This window comes from Salvelinus namaycush, chromosome 12 (assembly GCF_016432855.1).
Source record: "Salvelinus namaycush isolate Seneca chromosome 12, SaNama_1.0, whole genome shotgun sequence".
NCBI classification, from domain to species: Eukaryota; Metazoa; Chordata; class Actinopteri; order Salmoniformes; family Salmonidae; genus Salvelinus; species Salvelinus namaycush.
Window position 1 is genome coordinate 16,476,785 of NC_052318.1, and position 21,213 is coordinate 16,497,997.

Sequence of the window (21,213 nt, forward strand, 5' to 3'; positions counted from 1 at the left end):
CTGTCCAAATATGGACAATTGCACAAGTGACTATGCGGTGTGTTAGTTAGATAGCGTCCATGGATGGTCGAATTAATGGGGATTGGCTCACATACCGAAAAAATGCACAGGATAAGGTGCTGGCATTCGGCCACATCATCCCACATTCATAAATACTCCGACCCATTTTCACATGGAAATATTCACACTCAACTTTCATTGCCTGCCATTTATGTTGACGTAAGGCTTACGGTAATGATGACACCAGATATTAGGAGAGCATTTCTATTAACATCACAATTATCTTTTTAACCGCAAATGCATTACAGCAACCATCATATCAAAAATGACCCCATGTAGCTGTTCAACTTGATCTGTCTTTAGTCTCATTCATTCCCATCTCAACCCTCATTGCAACAAATGACTGCAATGTCTTTCTATTGCTGGCAGCAGAGATGATTAGACATATCCGGCTATAGATTCTCTTGCAGCACACAGTGGTTATCTACTGTAATGTACACAGTATAGGTCAAGCACCGTGTCTGTCTGAGAGACACAGTCACACACCCATGTGTGTGTGTGTGTGCATGTGTGCGTGTGTGTGTGTGTGTGTGTGTGTGTGTGTGTGTGTGTGCGCGTGCGTGCGTGTGTGTGTGTGTGTGTGTGTGTGTGTGTGTGTGTGTGTGTGTGTGTGTGTGTGTGTGTGTGTGTGTGTGTGTGTGTGTGTGTGTGTGTGTGTGTGTGTGTGTGTGTGTGTACATGAGTGGAATCAACACTGAAGTACGGACTGGTGCATTGCTGACAGCAGCTAACCTCATTTAGAGAACGCATCTTGAAAGGGTGTGAATACAGTGAGACAGGGTTCTCCGGAGGAGGGTTCGGTACAAGGTACGTGCAGGACACAGTCGGCTTTTATATAGTTTTGTCGGAGGAAAACTTGAATGTCTCACTAAAGAAAATAACACATATTCAAGGTCTTGCTGAATTGGGTTTCTACTATATTAACATCTCCGGTACACTGTGTCCAAACATTTTACACAGGAAAATCTTTTGGCTCTTTATTTCCTATAATGCGAAAAAAAGGGGGAAAGCAGACGACATAAACCAAATCTTTACTTCTGCTCTCTCTAGAGACGTACTTGGTCGATTTCCGTCTTTTAATTCAATAAGCTGCAGCTTTATGAGATGTGCTATTCATAAACATCATCCAACCATTGATTAGATGAATCTCCATAGAGAACAGACACAGCAAACAGAAGAACTGCTGTGCTATATTAGCGTGGTAGAGAGGATAATATGTCCCAAATGGCACCGTATTTTCTATATACTGCACTACTTTTGACCAGACCCATAGGGCTCTGAAGGGGAATAGGGTGCCATTTGAGACGCAAACATAGTCTTGTCTTGTCTACAGACTTCCTTATTATGCCTCCATTTTGACAGTTACAGCTCATAAGTTGTCTACTTTGTATCTATTGTTTCTATTACAACCTGTATTTCTATCTCATATCTGATGTTATTAGGTGCTCTAGCTGTTGTAATATGTGCTTATTACTTTACGTAAAAAGTGAACAGTATTTTTGTATTTTATATACGATTATTTATCTACCAGTCATCCCATGGTCCAGATCCAGACAGTTTCAAGATGGATGGCATGTTGAATATCGATCAGGCTGATGAGTCATGATGCCTTTCTCCCCAGACAATCCAACATTTTCTCAGTCCATTAGTGGAATCAACATTCTGTTACATGAGGCGTTGCTGGTGCTCTTAAGGGGAACATTTGTTTCGTTCATGCAGGCAAGGTAGCAGCCTTTCACAGATTTAGACAGGACTTGATATCTTGACGAAATCACTGCCAACATCATCTTCAGGTAAGCAAAGGGTGACAGTGTCAATTAGTAAAAAATACTGGGACGTTCCGTGGGTGAAACTGCTGTTGACTTGAGTAGGGGACCTATATGTTTGACTCTTGGGTTTTTACGCCATTCCATTCATAAAATGTGCCTCCTCTGTCCCCTCTCCTACTAATAAATTGCATTTCCTCTCATTATCTCTCCTTGTCTCCTTTTCAAAGTACATTGGAGAACATCGTCTGAAGGACAAATCTAGGATCCTCTCCAATACGTTTTGAGGAAGAGGCGAGGAGAGAGGATGCGAGGAATCAAGGAAATGCATTTGAGATTCACTATTTTGAGGCGCATGTCTGATTCATAGACAGCATACTGTATGAATTAGTAGTATTTCTACTCTGTGCTGTATGCATAAGGGAAATATACCTGCCTGCACAAACTGTTTACTTCCACTCATGATAAACAGTCCAGTTGAGTATTGTCTTTGCCACTGTTGGCGACATTAACAATATTCATGCTGACTTTCCACAGCAAATGTATTTCCCAGTACTCTCACCAATGTCAAAAGGCTGCCATCTCAAAATGCAGAAAAATTACTTGGTCTGACACAGTTTAACAAACAGAATCGACAGTTTGAGACCTCAAAGATAACCTCAGAAAGAGCACTGCCCCAAGAGAGACTTACGGGCAAAGTCTGTTCACATTTACATTGCATTTAAAACCAAATGGAATCTCATGATCTGTGGGGGTGCAATGTAATGCTTCAATCTAGCCCTGGACTCCTAGTGGTGCCTCACAACAGGGATTCTGCAGAGCATGGATAGCTCTAATGGGAGTCTGAATATAACAAATTAATCTCATCATCACATCGCCGGCTTCTCAGTGTGCGAGGACACACTCTGGGTCAAATCAAAACAAATACATATATTTTGTCAAGGATACTTCTCATAAATGTTCTGTTTGCCTAAAGCTTTTCCATTTCCCTTCACATTCAGGATGCCAAATTACATGAGCTCCTCCAGCACAAAGGCAACAATTGTGCCTGAGCCAAACATTCTGCATTAGTTGGAGACTGAAGTTCTCAGAAGTACAGAATGTTTTAGTCGTTAGAAGACTTACAATTGGGAGATGTGCCAAAATACAAGAGTGAGTAATCACTTTGTTTGTACCATGACTTACTCAAGACAATACGGAAGTCTACACACACAGAAATTACTCAAGAGTAACTTAAGCTGAATTCACAAAACAGTAATCTCTGTTGGAAACCTCAATACATTGCTGCCATGTCTAGTTGATGATAGTTCAATTTGTCTGCAAATCTCATCTTGAGTCAAGGCTACTGAAGAGAATCCGTTTTGACAGGGTCACAGAGCTTTGTTGTACAACAGGGTTGACATAAGGTAACAGGGTTGACATAAGGTAACAGGGTTGGCATAAGGTAACAGGGTTGACATAAGGTAACAGGGTTGACATAAGGTAACAGGGTTGGCATAAGGTAACAGGGTTGACATAAGGTAACAGGGTTGACATAAGGTAACAGGGTTGACATAAGGTAACAGGGTTGACATAAGGTAACAGGGTTGAGATTAATGTACATACAGTACATGATAGGAAAATCTTTATTTCGTTCAAATACCCAACCTCACAAAATTGATGACATCAGCTCTCAAGATGATACAAGATTTAAACCAGCATCTAACACAACCACATCGTTCCTAGAGGTGTTTGCCAATGTAATATGCACAGTATTACAGGGATCGATTTCTCCCTTTTGCCTGTGGATTTATTGAAATGCAATTAGGCTTATGAGTGGTGCCTCATTCCCTTACCTGTTGAGAACACTGAGAAGAGGGACATTTTGGCAGCTTTACTTAATAGTCACAAAAGACTGTGAAAGGTTTTGCCACAGCAAGATGGAAATGTGTGCCATAAACATCATCAGCGATTTAGTGCCAGAGTGCTGAGAACCATTCATTCTCATTACCGTCACAGCCCTGCAGTCCCTTCACACTGCTCTAGGGAGAGGTGGCCACTGGTGTCCATAAACTAAAACAGGAGAGAGTGAAATATGGGGTTGTGTGCCCTGTCAACTTTGTGGGGACTACAGTGCTTTGAGTGTATGCTAGGCTACAGCACTAAAATGTCACAGTCGAAGATTGGAAAGTAATATTACATCAGTTTGGTACCTGTCAGTGCAATGTAAATTGTTAACAGCCGTGACAAAAATGATTCCATTTCATTGTCTTCCGGGGTTCCCTTTGTATTGTTATTGTCAGAAGGAGAAAATGAAAGTCTATCAGAGGAAGAAAAAACAAGAAAATAAAACAACAACTTTGAATTAATCTACCGTGTATAATGGAATTATTACAGAGGATTGTAACGGTCCACCTACAGTCCACAGTACTGTGAAATGTTTTCTGAGGATTTGACCAAATGTGTTTCCAAATGCTAAACAAAATTGTCAAGATTGAAAAACCAGCCAGTCTTTCCTTCTAATCTTCTGTATTTTTTAAAATAAAAGATGGAAATGTGCCACAGTGTGACAAACACAAAAACATTGTGTTGCCTCCCGTGGGTCCTCTGTGAAAAATTAAATTGTTACTTGTCAGGTTGGAGACAGAACTTGGAAGATAAGAGGTTTGGTTTTGGAGAAGAAGAAAAAGGTAAAATTGGGCTTCCATTCAATTCTTCAAGTTACCCAGCTCCCGCTTCAGAAAATAAAGTGTCTTCTCCTGCTTCAACTAGGGTCGAGGGTAAGAGAGGAGAAAATGGAGCTAGAAGAACTTTGATTCTAGGATTGATCCTCCACCCACTGCACGAACAAAAGGTGCTCAAACGCGGCCCTAGGCCATTATCGCTGAAATGGAAAACACAAATCCAAACAGCGCCAATCAAATAAGAGTTTCACTTCCTCTAAACCCAAGATAAAAGCTCATGAAGATCACGCTTTTCTTCCTTCTCTTGTAACAACATGAGGCGTGTGGGCGTTTTCCACATGACTGTTTACTTTAAACAAAACTGCAGTTGCTTCACGTACACTGTATAGGCCTACAGTAACTGCAGGGGGGAGGCTTCAATTCTAAAGAAGTCAAAAAGGTTTATTATGCCTTGTAGAATGGAAAAAAGAGAGTAGAGAAGTGCTTAAGGCCCATTTCCATTAGCCTTTAACAACACTGAGCTTTTAACAACTGAAAAAACAGAAGTAATTGATAGATCGTATGCAGGGAGGTGTGTAGTGGGGGGATTGATTGTGAAAAGATATGTGGGTAGAGAAGGTAATCTTGCCCCTGAGATGCAGCAAAAGGCCAAGCCATTGTATCAGCATAGAAACCTGTGTGTCCGACTCTCTGTTATGATATCTTATTATCTCTGCTGAACAACGCTCCACAGCAATTACAAGGCACCTCTGCTTCAAGGAGATTAGTTACTTTGTGTAAGAACAAAGCCACGGACAACAACCTTGAGCACTCCCTAAGCGCACATGACAATAGCCAATAAAAAGGGGGGATTGCACGACGTGTTTCACAGTTACGGTTTACTGTAAACCAATCTGACATATGAATTTGTCTTTTTTAAAAGCTTCTTTATAAAATAGAAATGCAATAAACAATGTTGGTTGTGTTTGGCCACAGCTTTTGATGTGAAGAACAATAAGGCTGGAAAGAAATCCCAGGGTTGAGTTGGACTGTAACGATACATTGATTCTTGTCAATATAAACAATTTCATTATAATCAATCACTTATTCAGAGGCAAAATATAATAAAGGTGAAAAAAATTGTCTTTAAAAATTATTTAGGATTAGGTCATTACTGCGATGCAAGACGCTGAAATATGTCACTCTTTGTACAGAATGATGGTAAAACTCAACCAATACCCATTATCTAGCCATGGTGATATAACACCATAGAATATATTGATTGGTTTGATGAAATCATGAGCAAAATGAACCCAGTCAGCCCTATCTCTTACACTGATGGGTAATGACACTTTGGTGATGACCAAAAAGGGATGTTATCAAATTTAGTGCTCTGGAGTAGCCAGCTCTGGGAGAGAGAGAAAATTGTTCTTCTCATGTAGAGATAGAGGCCATGTAGAGATAGAGGCCATGTAGAGATAGAAGACATGTAGAGATAGAGGCCATGTAGAGATAGAGTCCATGGGGAGATAGAGGCCATGTAGAGGTAGAGGCCATGTGGAGATAGAGGCCATGTAGAGATAGAAGACATGTAGAGATAGAGGCCATGTAGAGATAGAAGACATGTAGAGATAGAAGACATGTAGAGATAGAGGCCATGTAGAGATAGAGGCCATGTGGAGATAGAAGACATGTAGAGATAGAAGCCATGTAGAGATAGAGGCCATGTGGAGATAGAGGCCATGTGGAGATAGAAGCCATGTAGAGATAGAGGCCATGTAGAGATAGAGGCCATGTAGAGATAGAAGACATGTAGAGATAGAAGACATGTAGAGATAGAGGCCATGTAGAGATAGAGGCCATGTGGAGATAGAAGACATGTAGAGATAGAAGCCATGTAGAGATAGAAGCCATGTGGAGATAGAGGCCATGTGGAGATAGAAACCATGTAGAGATAGAGGCCATGTAGAGATAGAGGCCATGTAGAGGTAGAAGCCATGTAGAGATAGAGGCCATGTAGAGATAGAGGCCATGTAGAGATAGAAGCCATGTAGAGATAGAGGCCATGTGGAGATAGAGGCCATGTGGAGATAGAGGCCATGTAGAGATAGAGGCCATGTAGAGATAGAGGCCATGTAGAGGTAGAAGCCATGTAGAGATAGAGGCCATGTAGAGATAGAGGCCATGTAGAGATAGAGGCCATGTAGAGATAGAGGCCATGTAGAGGTAGAAGCCATGTAGAGATAGTATACAGCAACAGTCAGATATCAATGGGATAGAACTGCCACCAACCATGGTTGTTGTGTTTTTTTTTAGCGCTGGTGGCGTTCATATGTGTAAATTGATTTTACAAAGTCCGATCTTAATACGGCAATGACTTGCACCTGTACTGTACTGAAAGCACTGCACCCTCAAAAGTCATGTTGTGACATTGGAAAGTGAAATATGCATCTGTGTGTGAAACGGTGTCGAGTTTGAACACATAACAGTCTATGAAGGACAGCTAATTGTGATGAGGGACAATATATTAAAATAAAAAACATGAGCTGGAGCACACCCAGAAAAATGTGTTTGTGTGAAGGTGATGACTAACGGCAAGGGACAATATATTACCAGAACAAGACAAGGATGTGTTCCGGACATTACATTTTGTGGTCTATCGACAGTTGTACACCTTATCTGTGTGGGCTAAAGACTGATGCCGGGCGGCAAATAGACAGCATTGTGGTTATACTTCATGTAACTGGAAGCTTTCCACCTACCGGAATGATGTATTTTACACAGACCAGTCACTTGAAAAAAGTGTGCAGACACGTGATTACGTGTTATATTGAACGTTAGAAAAGTAGATAACAGAACATGTGCAAGTAGATTCCAGGTGTGTTGAAAGACATGTTTAACTGTGCTTCTTCTTTTGTTTGGTAATGCACAGAATGTCAGGATTTTGTGTTGCCTTTGAGAGTGCAAGTGCTCTTCACCAGGCAGTTACAATATATTTTCTGACCATGAAGCCCACCAAGTTAGCTTGATATTGCTTAACAATTACCTCTTTTCACTCGTAGCCATATACAGGTTGAAAATGGCCGATTTGGGCACTGATAAGCTCCTAAATTGTAATGCAGTGGTTGTAAAGTAACATGTTATAAATGATGTCAGAGCTGTCTGCGCTAAAATCCACTGTACTTTTGACAGACAGCTGTTCCGAACTTGAGCACTGCACATGACAAGAAGTTGCCCCTATCCCTCCCGCTAATTGGACAAATTTTGCTATTTTGTTTTGGTCTGAGTGAGGGAAATGCTGTAAATTAAGAGGACTCTATGCATTTTGAAAGATGACACATTGAGGATTATAATAAATACTGCTTTGATGTCATACAAGCAAGCCAAACACCCCTGAGTCCAAACGTGCACTTCATATTTACATATCTTAAAACTCATGTCATAGGCCTATACAGTGTCACTGTTTATGATCACTATGTTTGATGTACAGTTAAAAGATGAAATGGCGTCATACCCTAGACTGTTCTGAACAGAATGAGCCTATGTTTGTCTTTTGTGAAGAAAATTCACTGCGGAACATGCACCTGAATGCACACAAAATTACGATGGGTTTCCCTGAATTGCCCTGTGAAAGCCTAACACTGTAAGAGCGTATTTTATAACTTAGCTAGTCATGCTGGCAATAGAACACACTTTCATATTATGCCCACCTGAACCAGAATACGATTTAAAAAAAGCTATTTTTTAATTGTGTAAACAACAACCGTGATTGTGTGATGGCGGGAATGCAGTGTTATGTTCCAAACAAAACATCTACAAGTGTGCTTGCTCTAGTTCCACAATGGCACAGCTAGGAGAGCGCAAAAAAGCACCTTATAGTTGAAGACTCTTCTTTGAAATTATGCTGAACAAAAATATAAACGCAATTTCAAAATGTTGACTGAGTTACAATTCATATAAGGAAATCAGTCAATTTAAATTAATTAATTAGGCCCTAATCTATGGATTTCACATGACTGGGCAGGTGAAGAAGCCAGATGTGGCAGTCCTGGGATGGCGTGGTTACACGTGGTCTGCAGTTGTGAAGCCGGTTGGACGTACTGCCAAATTCCCTAAAATGACATTCGAGGCAGCTTATAGAAGAGAAATTAACATGAACTTATCTGGCAACAGCTCTGGTGGACATTCCTGCAGTCAGCATGCCAATTTCACGCACCCTCTAACCTTGAGACATCTGTGTCATTGTGTTGTGTGACAAAACTGCACATTTTAAAGTGGACTTTTATTGCCCTCAGCACAAGGTGCACCTGTGCATCATGCTGTTTAATCAGCTTCTTGATAAGCCACACCTGTCAGGTGGATGGATTATCTTGGCAATGGATAAATGCTCACTAAAAGGGATGTAAAGAAATTTGTGTACATATTTTGAGAGAAATAAGCTTTTTGTGCATATCCTGTTTGGGATAGGGGGCAGCATTTTCACTGTCTCCTACTCTGTCCCAGATGCTAATATATGCATATTATTATTACTATTTGATAGAAAACACTCTGAAGTTTCTAAAACTGTTTGAATTATGTCTATGGCAGAACTCATATGGCAGGCAAACTTCCAAACAGGAAGTGAGAATTCTGAGAATGGTCGATGTAAAAGTCATCACCTATTCAATTCCCTGTAATATATGGATCTGTTTGCACTTCCTACACCTTCCACTAGATGTCAACAGTCTGTAGAACATGGAATGAAGCCTCTAGTGTGATGTGGGGCCAGATGGCAGCTATTTGAGTCAGTGGTCTGGCAGAATGCTAGTTCCTGGTCAGGCGCGCTAGTCATGATTTGGCCATGTATTCCATTACTTATACAGACATGAAGAAATGCTCCGGTTGGAACGTTATTGGATATATATGATAACAACATCCTGAAGATTGATTCTCTACTTAATTTGACCAGTTTATTCGACCTGGAATATAACTTTTTGAAGTTTTCGTCCGAGTTCGCCTGGACCGGCGCCAGCGTTTGGACATGTGAACTAAAAGTGCCAGCAAAAGTAGCTAATTGGACACTAGTAATGGACATTATCGAACAAAACAACGATTTATTGTGGAACTAGGATTCTTGGCACTGCATTCTGATGAAAGATCGTCAAAGGTAAGGGAATATTTATGATGTCATTACGTATTTCTGTTGACTCCAACATGGCGGAGAAATGTTGTGTATTTCTGAGCGCCGTCTCAGATTATTGCATGGTATGCTTTTTCCTAAAGTTAAAAAGAAATCTGACATAGCGGTTGCATTAAGAACCAGTGTATCCTTACTTCTATGTAAAACATGTATCTTTCATCAAAGTTTATGATGAGTATTTCTGTTATTTGTTGTGGCTCTCTGTAATTACTCCGGATATTTTGGAGGCATTTCTGAACATACGTCAATGTAAACTGAGATTTCTGGATATAAATATGCACATTATCGAACAAAACATAAATGTATTGTGTAACATGATGTCCTATGAGTGTCATCTGATGAAGATTATCAAAGGTTAGTGATTAATTTTATCTCTATTTCTGCTTTTGTGTGACTATCTTTGGCTGGGAAAAATGGCTTTGTGTTTTTTGGATTTGATGGTGATCTAACATAAATATATGTTGTGTTTTCGCTGTAAAACATTTTAAAAATCGGACACGATGGGTAGATTAACAAGATGTTTATCTTTCATTTGCTGTATTGGACTTGTTAATGTGTGAAAGTTACATATTTAAAAAAAATATTTTTGAATTTGGCGCGCTGCCTTTTCAGCGGAATGTTGCGGGTGTTCCACTAGCGGAACCCCTGGGCTAGAAAGGATATGGAAAATGTCTGAGACTTTTTATTTTAGCTCATGAAACATGGAACCCACACTTGGGACCAACACATGTGGCGTTTATATTTTTGTTCAGTGTACTTAGGAACTGTGCACACTTTGGAGAGGTGTGTGGCCACTTGGACACACCAGTTAGTCCTCTCACTCAAACCCTTGTCATTATGTTGTATTATGTTGCACCTACCCCACATTATCCAGGAATATTCTAATCATGTTACTGAATGTATCCAGAATATTTTCAGATTTCTTTAAACAAATGCTGCGAAAAGTACAGTAAATGTAAAATGCACATGAAATCAACAGTGAAATGTTTGGATTCAGTCTTGTGTCAGGTGAACTGTCATGTACTCAACTTTGGTCTAATAATGTTCCCATAATCTCCAAATTGTTTTAATTGCTGCCATGCTTATGCATATATATTTTATATCTTCTGTAATAAACATTTCAATTTAGCCCTATCTATATAGGCCAATTCCCACAAGTGTAAATGTTTAAGCTTCATCCTTGTACATTGTCAACATAAAAGCTGGAATACAAACTGTATCTGGTTTTGGAGGCTATGTAAATGAAAAATGTAAAGCAACAATCTTGCCTCTTTTTTTCCCGACACAACTTTACATGTTGAATAGAGGTTGAGTGTTCCACAGCTGCAGCTGTGCATGTTTAATCTCAGCCGAGTGGCGTTAGGCCCAATACTGTCAACAATAAAGGCATTTGAAACTCACAATTTTCTACGCCATTATCAAGGCTGGACCTATCCATTCAAATTCAAGGAAACCACTTGGCACTGTGCAATGACTTGTTTCTTTAAATCCATTTACTTGTTCCACCAACCATGAAGAGAATGCACACAAAAACACAAACACAAAGGTGTGATGGAAGAAAAGAAGGTTGGGGAATGGAATGCTGCAAAGACCTCCCTTATGTCATATGACCTCTCATTTTTAGTGACTAAAATAAACACTTTCATTATACTGTATTTCTCCATGTCAGGCCTTTAGCCTTAAAGTCACCGAACTGTGACTTAAAGATTGTAGTGACAAACACATACAGGCTGATGTAATCACATACTGTACATCAACATTTCCCCCCTCCCCCTCCAAACTCGGTCTCACTTTTCTACAGTTTACATTTGAGTCGTTTAGCAGACGCTCTTATCCAGATCAACTTACATTCAGCGCATTTAACTAACGCAGGTAAGACAACCACATAGCACAGTCATTGCAAGTAAAACTACTTTTTCAACTCAAAATACTTTCTGTTACTTCAGCTCATTTATCACGTTTTTAGTATTCTTTCTGACATTTCGCAGGCCTTTTACGGGCAGGATGCACCCAGTGAGAATGCTGCTGCAGGGGGCTTGGCTACCTCTTTTGTCTGACCTCAGCACACACTCCCAGAGCAACAACTGGTGCTGCTGTGCAGTTTCCCAAATGGCACCCTATTCCCGTGATAGTGCAGTCCTGATCAGGACCCATAGGGAAAACCATAGGGCTCAGATCAAAAGTAGTGCACTATATAGGGAAAGGGGTGCCATGTGGGGTGCAGGTGCTGTGTTCTAGAGTGAGACGGAGAGATGCAGGTAAAAAAAAAACTATTTTTTTTTACACGGACTCTCCCCCCTCCTTCCTCCTGCATCTCCTTCATTCCCCCTCGTTGCTCTCTTTCATTCCCTCTGCTGTCCTTCATTCCCTCACACTGCTCCTCTATTCCTCTTCTTACTTCCTTGAAGGGAATCTTGCCCAATGCACTGCCGATACAGACACGTACACTGAGTATACCAAACATTAGGAACAACTTCCTAATATTGAGTTGCACCCCACCCTTTTGCCCTCAGAACAGCCACAATTCATCAGGGGCATGGACTCTACAAGGTGTCGAAAGCGCGCCACAGGGACGTTAGCCCATGTTAACTCCAATGCTTCCCACAGTTGTTTCAAGATGGCTGGATGTCTTTTGGGTGGTGCACCATTCTTGATACACATGGGAAACTGTTGAGTGTGAAAAACCCAGCAGCGTTACAGTTCTTGACACACTCATACTGATGCGCCTGGCAACCTACTACCATACTCTATTCAAAGGCACTTAAATATTTTATCTTGCCCATTCACCCTCTGAATGGCACACACACAATCCATGTCTCACTTTATTCAAGTCTTAAAAATCCTCCTTCCCCCTTCATCTACACTGATTGAAGTGGATTTAACAAGTGACATCAATAAGGGATCATAGCTTTCACCTGGGTTCACTAGGGTCAGTCTATGTCATGGAAAGAGTGTTCCTAATGTTTTGTAAAATCAGTGTATATGTGCATACACACACTGATATAAAGGACGACCATGCACTTATATTTGCATTATATAAACACTGGCATACTCAGTTTGCAACACTATCATAACCACAGAATAATTCCCACCTTAATTTAGTTGCAAATGACACACACACAAACACACACACACACATTGGGACTGATTAAGAAATAATAGGCCCTGGGGCTTTCAATCTGGTCTTGAATTCCAAAAAACAATAGCCTAGGCCAATGAAGCAACACATAGATTGTACAAGATTAGGAGGAAATATATATACTGTATACATACAGTGCATTTGGAAAGTATTCAGACCCCTTGACTTTTTCCACATTTTGTTACGTTACACTACAACCTTATTCTAAAATTGATTAAATCGTTTTTTTTACCTCATAAATCTACACACAACACATAAATCAATAAATCAAAAACAGGTTTTGAGAAATGTTTGCAAAAAAATAAATAAACTGAAATATTTACATTTACATAAGTATTCAGACCCTTTACTCAGTACTTTGTTGAAGCACCTTTGGCAGTGATTACAGGCTCGAGGCTTTCTTGGGTATGACGCTACAAGCTTGGCAGACCTGTATTTGGGGAGTTTCTCCCATTCTTCTCTGCAGATCCTCTCAAGCTCTGTCGGGTTGGATGGGGAGCATCGCTAGGCAGCTATTTTCAGGTCTCTCCAGAGGTGTTAGATCGGGTTCAAGTCCGGGCTCTGGATGGGCCACTCAAGGACTTGTCCCGAAGCGACTCCTGTGTTGTCTTGGCTGTGTGCTTAGGGTCTTTGTCCTGTTGGAAAGGTGAACCTTCGCCCCAGTCTGAGGCCTGAGCTCTCTGGTGCAGGTTTTCATCAAGGATCATTCTGTACTTTGCTCCGTTCATCTTTCCCTCAATCCTGACTAGCTTCCCAGTCCCTGCCGCTGAAAAACATCCCCACAGCATGATACTGCCATCACCATTTTATTTTAATTGATTTTACCTTTATTTAACTAGGCAAGTCTTAAGAACAAATTCTTATTTTCAATGACGGCCTAGGAACAGTAGGTTAGCTGCCTTGTTCAGGGGCAGAACGTAGGGATGGTGACAGATTTCCTCCAGACGTGACGCTTAGCATTCAGGCCAAAGAGTTACATTTTGGTTTCATCAGACCAGAGAATCTTGTTTCTCCTGGTCTGGGAATCCTTTAGGTGACTTTTGGCAAACTCCAAGCGGGCTGTCATGTGCTTTTTACTTAGGAGTGGCTTCCGTCTGGCCACTCTACCATAAAGGCCTGATTGGCGGAGTGCTGCAGAGATGGTTGTCCTTTTGGAAGGTTCTCCCATCTCCACAGAGGAACTCTGGAGCTCTGTCAGAGTGACCATCGGGTTCTTGGTTATCTCCCTGACCATGGCCCTTATCCCCCGATTGCTCAGTTTGGCCGGGCGGCCAGCTCTAGGAAGAGTGTTGGTGGTTCCAAACTTCTTCCATTTAAGAATGATGGAGGCCACTGTGTTCTTGGGGACCTTCAATGCTTCAGAAATGTTTTGATACCCTTCCCCAGATCTGTGCCTCGACACAATCCTGTCTCGGAGCTCTACGGACAATTCCTTTGACCTCATGGCTTGGTTTTTACTCTTACATGCACTGTCAACTGTGGGACCTTATATAGACAGGTGTGGGCCTTTCAAGATCATGTCCAATCAATTGAATTTATTTACCACAGGTGGACTCCATTCAAGACGTAGAAACATCTCAAGGATGATCAATGGAAACAGGATGCACCTGAGCTCAATTTTGAGTCTCATAGCAAAATAAAAATATTATATAAATAAGTTTTTGTTTTTGTTTTTTTGTACACAAGCAAAAATGTCTATAAACCTGTTTTCACTTTGTCATTATGGAGAATTGTGTTTAGATTGATGTGGAAAATGTTTTATTTAATACATTTTAGAATAAGGCTGTAACGTAACAAAATGTGGGAAAATGGAATGGGTCTGAATAAGGGACAGAGTCTGGGCCCCGGTAGGCCCCTGCATTAAGCTGGCCCTGCACACACACACCAAACAAACACAGGTACTCTCTCATTTACACCTGTTCTCCACCTTGCAGCTCCCTGTAACAAGTGGCCGACGAAGTTCATGATCGCTTTCAATGGGATATAAACACTCCCGTCAAAGATTGTCCTGCCGTCCCACATCACTTCACATCATTCCGGTGAAAAGTTTCCCATAGGTACAAATCTAGGATCAGGTTCCCCTCCCCTCCCCCAATCCTAACCTTAACTATTAGTGGGGGAAATGCAAAACTGATCCAAGATCAGTATCTAGGGGCAACTTCACCTTACACCACTTCACATCTGTGGGGCCAAGAGACTGCCAGCTGTCTAACATGACAGGTGATAATTGCTGCTGTAACACTAATGTCATAGGCTCAGACACCAACAGAAGTAGCAGCACAATTGTCTGATCTTATTAACACACAGACACACTCTCTCTCTCTCGCTCTCTCCCTCACTCTCTCTTTCGGTCTCTCGCTCTCTCTCTCTTTCTGTCTCTCTCTCTCTCTCTCTTTCTGTCTCTCACACACACAAACAGACATTGAGTCAAGGCAGAGTACAGCACTAATTAGGCTGGGGCACCACATGAGACTACAGAGGGGAATTGGCATTGTTTGGGTATTTTTTTCTCTGTCATTGTTACCCATACTCCAGCTTTTCTTATTAATTTGTAGCTATAAGATTTTTTATTTATTTTGTATTTTATTTATTTATTCTCAGAATAGCAGAGGAATAACAGGGTAATAACCATGGTAATTATCAGTAATTGCTATTACAGTAATGAGAAACACAATTTCCTGGTTATTACCAGGTAAGGTAAGTCAGACTGTAATTTCTATATAATGACTTTCCATATTACTGTTCTGCTGTTTCCATATTGTTCTTGGTCTGTTGAACCCTATGAACACCATTCAATTTGTGGGATTTTACTGTGCGATTACATGGTATCAGTGCTGGAAAATGTGTTTTTACTTGTTTCCTTTTAGTTCTACTTTTGTATCCCAGCCTAACAACAAACTGGGACCGTGGTTTGTTACCTGGAAACAAAGATAGTATATTTTCTATGTAATACAGTGTGGTATCAGGACTAGATGTGTAAGACACATTTGCCCTGGTCAACACAACCCGATGAAAGAAAGCAGAAGGATTACAATAGCAATGGAGGAAACAGCCTTGGGTTGAATAAACAGGAAACCATCATCAAGGCACTTGAGACCATTGTGAACAGACCAGACCAGAGATCCCTGAGAAGGCTCCTATTCTCCATTATCTGGCCATCGTAACAGGCAGGTGAAGATGACCTATAGGGACATTTCCCACAGGAAGAAAGAAAAGAAATGTACATCATCACCAGCCTCCCCCACTGCCGAATCACATCCCGGCATAGCCTCGCATGGCCTCCACACCCAGGCTTATGGACAATCTGGTGTGACTGCATTACTTCTGCCTGCCGGAGCCATACTCACGACCATCATCCTGCATCCTTGCGGTCCCCAGTGTGTGTTCAAGCAATCCCATTTCCCTCAATGGCGGTTGTGGTGACATTGCGGCGGTGCGAGGTTGCTCACCGGTAAAGGTTCTCCTGCTCGGCTAATGGAGCTAATGTGTGGTGGAAAGGTCAAGTCAGGGAGAATTAGGGCCTAGTCCGCCGCTGACAGCTGTGACCTTATCAACACTAATGTCCCCATGCAGCACTATACCATCTCTCTCTGTCTCTTGCCATCTCTCCTGTCACTTCCCTAGTGGCTCTGACTAACACTGAGGCCGCAGTGACAGCGGAACTGACAGAGGGACAAAGGATGAGGGTTGGTTGGGAGACGTTGAAGGAGGCTGGGATTAGGTCAGCAAGTCAAAGGTCAAGGGTCAACACCAAGGTTGACAGTGTGATGCGGGATGAACCCTGTGATGCAACGTTACAGGTGTGAGTCAGAAGTGCTGACATGAGCTCCCCTTTAAGGATAGGGTTCTGCCTGTGTCTGTACTGATTGTGTCGTTTATGTCAGATTGTATGTGTTGTGTTATGTTATGATGTTCTGTTAACACATAACATAATACACTACATACTTCTGAGGTGCTGACTTGTTGCACCCTCAACAACTACTGTGATTATTATTATTTGACCATGCTGGTCATTTATGAACATTTGAACATCTTGGCCATGTTCTGTTATAATCTCCACCCGGCACAGCCAGAAGAGGACTGGCCACCCCTCATAGCCTGGTTCCTCTCTAGGTTTCTTCCTAGGTTTTGGCCTTTCTAGGGAGTTTTTCCTAGCCACCGTGCTTCTACACCTGCATTGCTTGCTGTTTGGGGTTTTAGGCTGGATTTCTGTACAGCACTTTGAGATATCAGCTGATGTAAGAAGGGCTATATAAATACGTTTGATTTGATTTGACATCGCACATAAAACATAAGTATTATTAGAATGTCAGCAGGTAAAAACTCATTCTTACGCCTCTTCTCTGGTTATCTGCCAAGTGTCTCACATGGTGTCAGACAACAACAGGGTTGCATACAGCAACAACAGAGACTGATTCATTACCATGTGGTTCTGTGTTAGATGATGACACCTGGTTGTTGATAGTTGAGCTCATCTTTTAAAGAAATACACATAGTAATGATCAGATGTAACAGATTGATGGTGTTGATCTTTGCTGTTTCAGATCTCTGGAGTCCTACGCAATTGCAACTTATTTGATAATAAGGCAGGATTTCTCATCGCTTAGTGTCCCATTAAGTCTCAGTGTATTCAAGTCTTATCACAAACCTCACAAAAAACACTGACAAACACAACTATATTCATCTGCATATTGCAGGGGGAGGCAGTTTAGGCTGAATGACTAAGCCTGGGGTTTATGCCAAAGTCACTAAGACCACAGAGGCAGGTTAAAGGTCCAATGCAGCCGTTTTTATCTCAATATAAAATGATTTCTGGGTAACAATTAAGTACTTTACTGTGATGGTTTTCAATTAAAATGGTCAAAATAGAAACAAAAACAAATACTTATTTTTTTTAAGGGGTAGATTATCTTTAATATTGCAGCTAGATTGTGAGTTCTATCAATGTAATTGTTTGCTTAATTTCCAATTCCCCATATATATATATTTTTAAATATATATTAAATCTATTATCCTTCTTTGTTATTTTACCCTAACCCTACCACCCCTCCCCTAATTTGAGTGGACAACAACTTATGGACAACAATACTTCCAGCTTAAAGATACTATATACAGTGGGGAGAACAAGTATTTGAAACACTGCCCGATTTTGCAGGTTTTCCTACTTACAAAGCATGTAGAGGTCTGTAATTTTTATCATAGGTACACTTCAACTGTGAGAGACGGAATCTAAAACAAAATCCAGAAAATCACATTGTATGATTTTTAAGTAATTAATTTGCATTTTATTGCATGACATAAGTGTTTGATACATCAGAGAAGCAGAACTTAATATTTGGTACAGAAACCTTTGTTTGCAATTACAGAGATCATACGTTTCCTGTAGTTCTTGACCAGGTTTGCACACACTGCAGCAGGGATTTTGGCCCACTCCTCCATACAGACCTTCTCCAGATCCTTCAGGTTTTGGGGCTGTTGCTGGGCAATATGGACTTTCAGCTCCCTCCAAAGATTTTCTATTGGGTTCAGGTCTGCAAATTATTATTATATAAATAGGCCAGTTTAATTTTGTCAGGCTTGCCGTTCCGAATAAAGTGGAATATTATTTGCTATTTAATTATTTAAAAAAAGTAGTTTGGTGTAGGCAGGGCCATAAGTAAATAGGCAAACTGGGATATGACTAAAGAATTAATCAGGGTGATTTTTCCACGAATAGACCAGTATTTACCTTTGCATGGTAGCAAAATCTTATGCAATTTTGCTAACTTTCTATAAAAATGTATTGTCGTGAGATCATTTCTTTTGGTATATGAATACTGGTTATGTCCACATCATCAGACCATTTTAATGGTAAACTACACGGTAATGTAAAAGTTGTCTTTTTTCGCGATCCAATACCTAAAATGTAACACTTATCTTGGTTTGGTTGCAATTACCTAGATACTCTATGAGGCTGTGCAGGGATCCAAATTGTGGATTTAAAAGAAAGCCTGAGTTGTCAGCATACAATGGCACTTGTTTTTAATCCATGGATTTGTAGCCCCTTGATATTATTGTTAGATCTGATTTTAATAGTGAACATTTCGATGGCCATAATAAATAGATATGCCGACAGCAGACAAACCTGTTTTACTCCTCTTTTCAGTTAAATACTTTCTGAGAAGTAGACATTATTTACTATTTTACACCTGGGGTTACTATACAAAACTTTAACCCCTTGTATACGATCTTTTAATCGCCCTTTTTTTTTTACATGGACAAAACATTGGAGATAATATAAGACAAGTACTGGAAACAATAGAACACTATGAAAAATCTGGGAAATCAGGCCTGGTATTCATAGTTGATTTTGAAAATGCGTTTGGTAAAGTATGACAAGAATTTATACAGTCGGGCAAAAAAGTATTTAGTCAGCCACCAATTGTGCAAGTTCTCCCACTTAAAAAGATGAGAGAGGCCTGTAATTTTCATCATAGGTACACTTCAACTATGACAGACAAAATGAGAAAAGAAAATCCAGAAAATCACATTGTAGGATTTTTAATGAATTTATTTGCAAATTATGGTGGAAAATAAGTATTTGGTCAATAACAAAAGTTTATCTCAATACTTTGTTATATACCCTTTGTTGGCAATGACAGAGGTCAAACGTTTTCTGTAAGTCTTCACAAGGTTTTCACACACTGTTGCTGGTATTTTGGCCCATTCCTCCATGCAGATCTCCTCTAGAGCAGTGATGTTTTGGGGTTGTTGCTGGGCAACACGGACTTTCAACTCCCTCCAAAGATTTTCTATGGGGTTGAGATCTGGAGACTGGCTAGGCCACTCCAGGACCTTGAGATGCTTCTTACGAAGCCACTCCTTCGTTGCCCGGGCGGTGTGTTTGGGATCATTGTCATGCTGAAAGACCCAGCCACGTTTCATCTTCAATGCCCTTGCTGATGGAAGGAGGTTTTCACTCAAAATCTCACGATACATGGCCCCATTCATTCTGTCCTTTACACGGATCAGTCGTCCTGGTCCATTTGCAGAAAAACAGCCCCAAAGCATGATGTTTCCACCCCCATGCTTCACAGTAGGTATGGTGTTCTTTGGCTGCAACTCAGCATTCTTTGTCCTCCAAACACGACGAGTTGAGTTTACCAAAAAGTTATATTTTGGTTTCATCTGACCATATGACATTCTCCCAATCTTCTTCTGGATCATCCAAATGCTCTCTAGCAAACTTCAGACGGGCCTGGACATGTACTGGCTTAAGCAGGGGGACACGTCTGGCACTGCAGGATTTGAGTCCCTGGCGGCGTAGTGTGTTACTGATGGTAGGCTTTGTTACTTTGGTCCCAGCTCTCTGCAGGTCATTCACTAGGTCCCCCCGTGTGGTTCTGGGATTTTTGCTCACCGTTCTTGTGATCATTTTGACCCCACGGGGTGAGATCTTGCGTGGAGCCCCAGATCGAGGGAGATTATCAGTGGTCTTGTATGTCTTCCATTTCCTAATAATTGCTCCCACAGTTGATTTCTTCAAACCAAGCTGCTTACCTATTGCAGATTCAGTCTTCCCAGCCTGGTGCAGATCTACAATTTTGTTTCTGGTGTCCTTTGACAGCTCTTTGGTCTTGGCCATAGTGGAGTTTGGAGTGTGACTGTTTGAGGTTGTGGACAGGTGTCTTTTATACTGATAACAAGTTCAAACAGGTGCCATTAATACAGGTAACGAGTGAAGGACAGAGGAGCCTCTTAAAGAAGAAGTTACAGGTCTGTGAGAGCCAGAAATCTTGCTTGTTTGTAGGTGACCAAATACTTATTTTCCACCATAATTTGCAAATAAATTCATAAAAAATCCTACAATGTGATTTTCTGGATTTTTTTTCTCATTTTGTCTGTCATAGTTGAAGTGTACCTTTGATGAAAATTACAGGCCTCTCTCATCTTTTTAAGTGGGAGAACTTGCACAATTGGTGGCTGACTAAATACTTTTTTGCCCCACTGTATATAAATGCCTGGACTATTTATTCTGGAGAATTTATTATAAATTATAAATCTTCTTAGGGCTAGGCGTCCCATCAGCAGGACGGACACCTGTCGACAACATCCGGTGAAATTGGAGGGCGCGCAATTGAAATAAATATTAGTAATATTAAACATTAATGAACATACAAGTATCTTATATCGGTTAAAAGCTTAAATTCTTGTTAATCTAACTGCATTGTCCAGTTTACAATAGGCTTTACAACGAAAGCATACCATGCGATTGTTTGAGGACGGCGCCCCACATCAACATATTTTTCAACCAGCACAGGCTTCATAAAAATCACAAATAGTGATTAAATAATCACTTACCTTTTGAGAATCTTCCTCTGTTTGCAATCCCAAGGGTCCCAGCTACAACATGCATGGTCATTTTGTTAGATAAAATCCTTCTTTATA

General features: G+C 40.8%; 1 protein-coding gene across 1 annotated transcript in view; it reads right to left on the reverse strand.

Moving 5' to 3' along the window:
- The window catches only part of LOC120056781 (kin of IRRE-like protein 3), a 163,259-nt gene extending 159,570 nt beyond the window's left edge, over positions 1–3,689 (reverse strand). Inside the window, exon 1 of the mRNA XM_039004987.1 lies at positions 3,662–3,689. Within this exon, the coding sequence (XP_038860915.1) occupies positions 3,662–3,689 (28 nt within the window). The remainder of the gene's footprint in view (positions 1–3,661) is intronic.
- Positions 3,690–21,213: the final 17,524 nt, after the last annotated feature.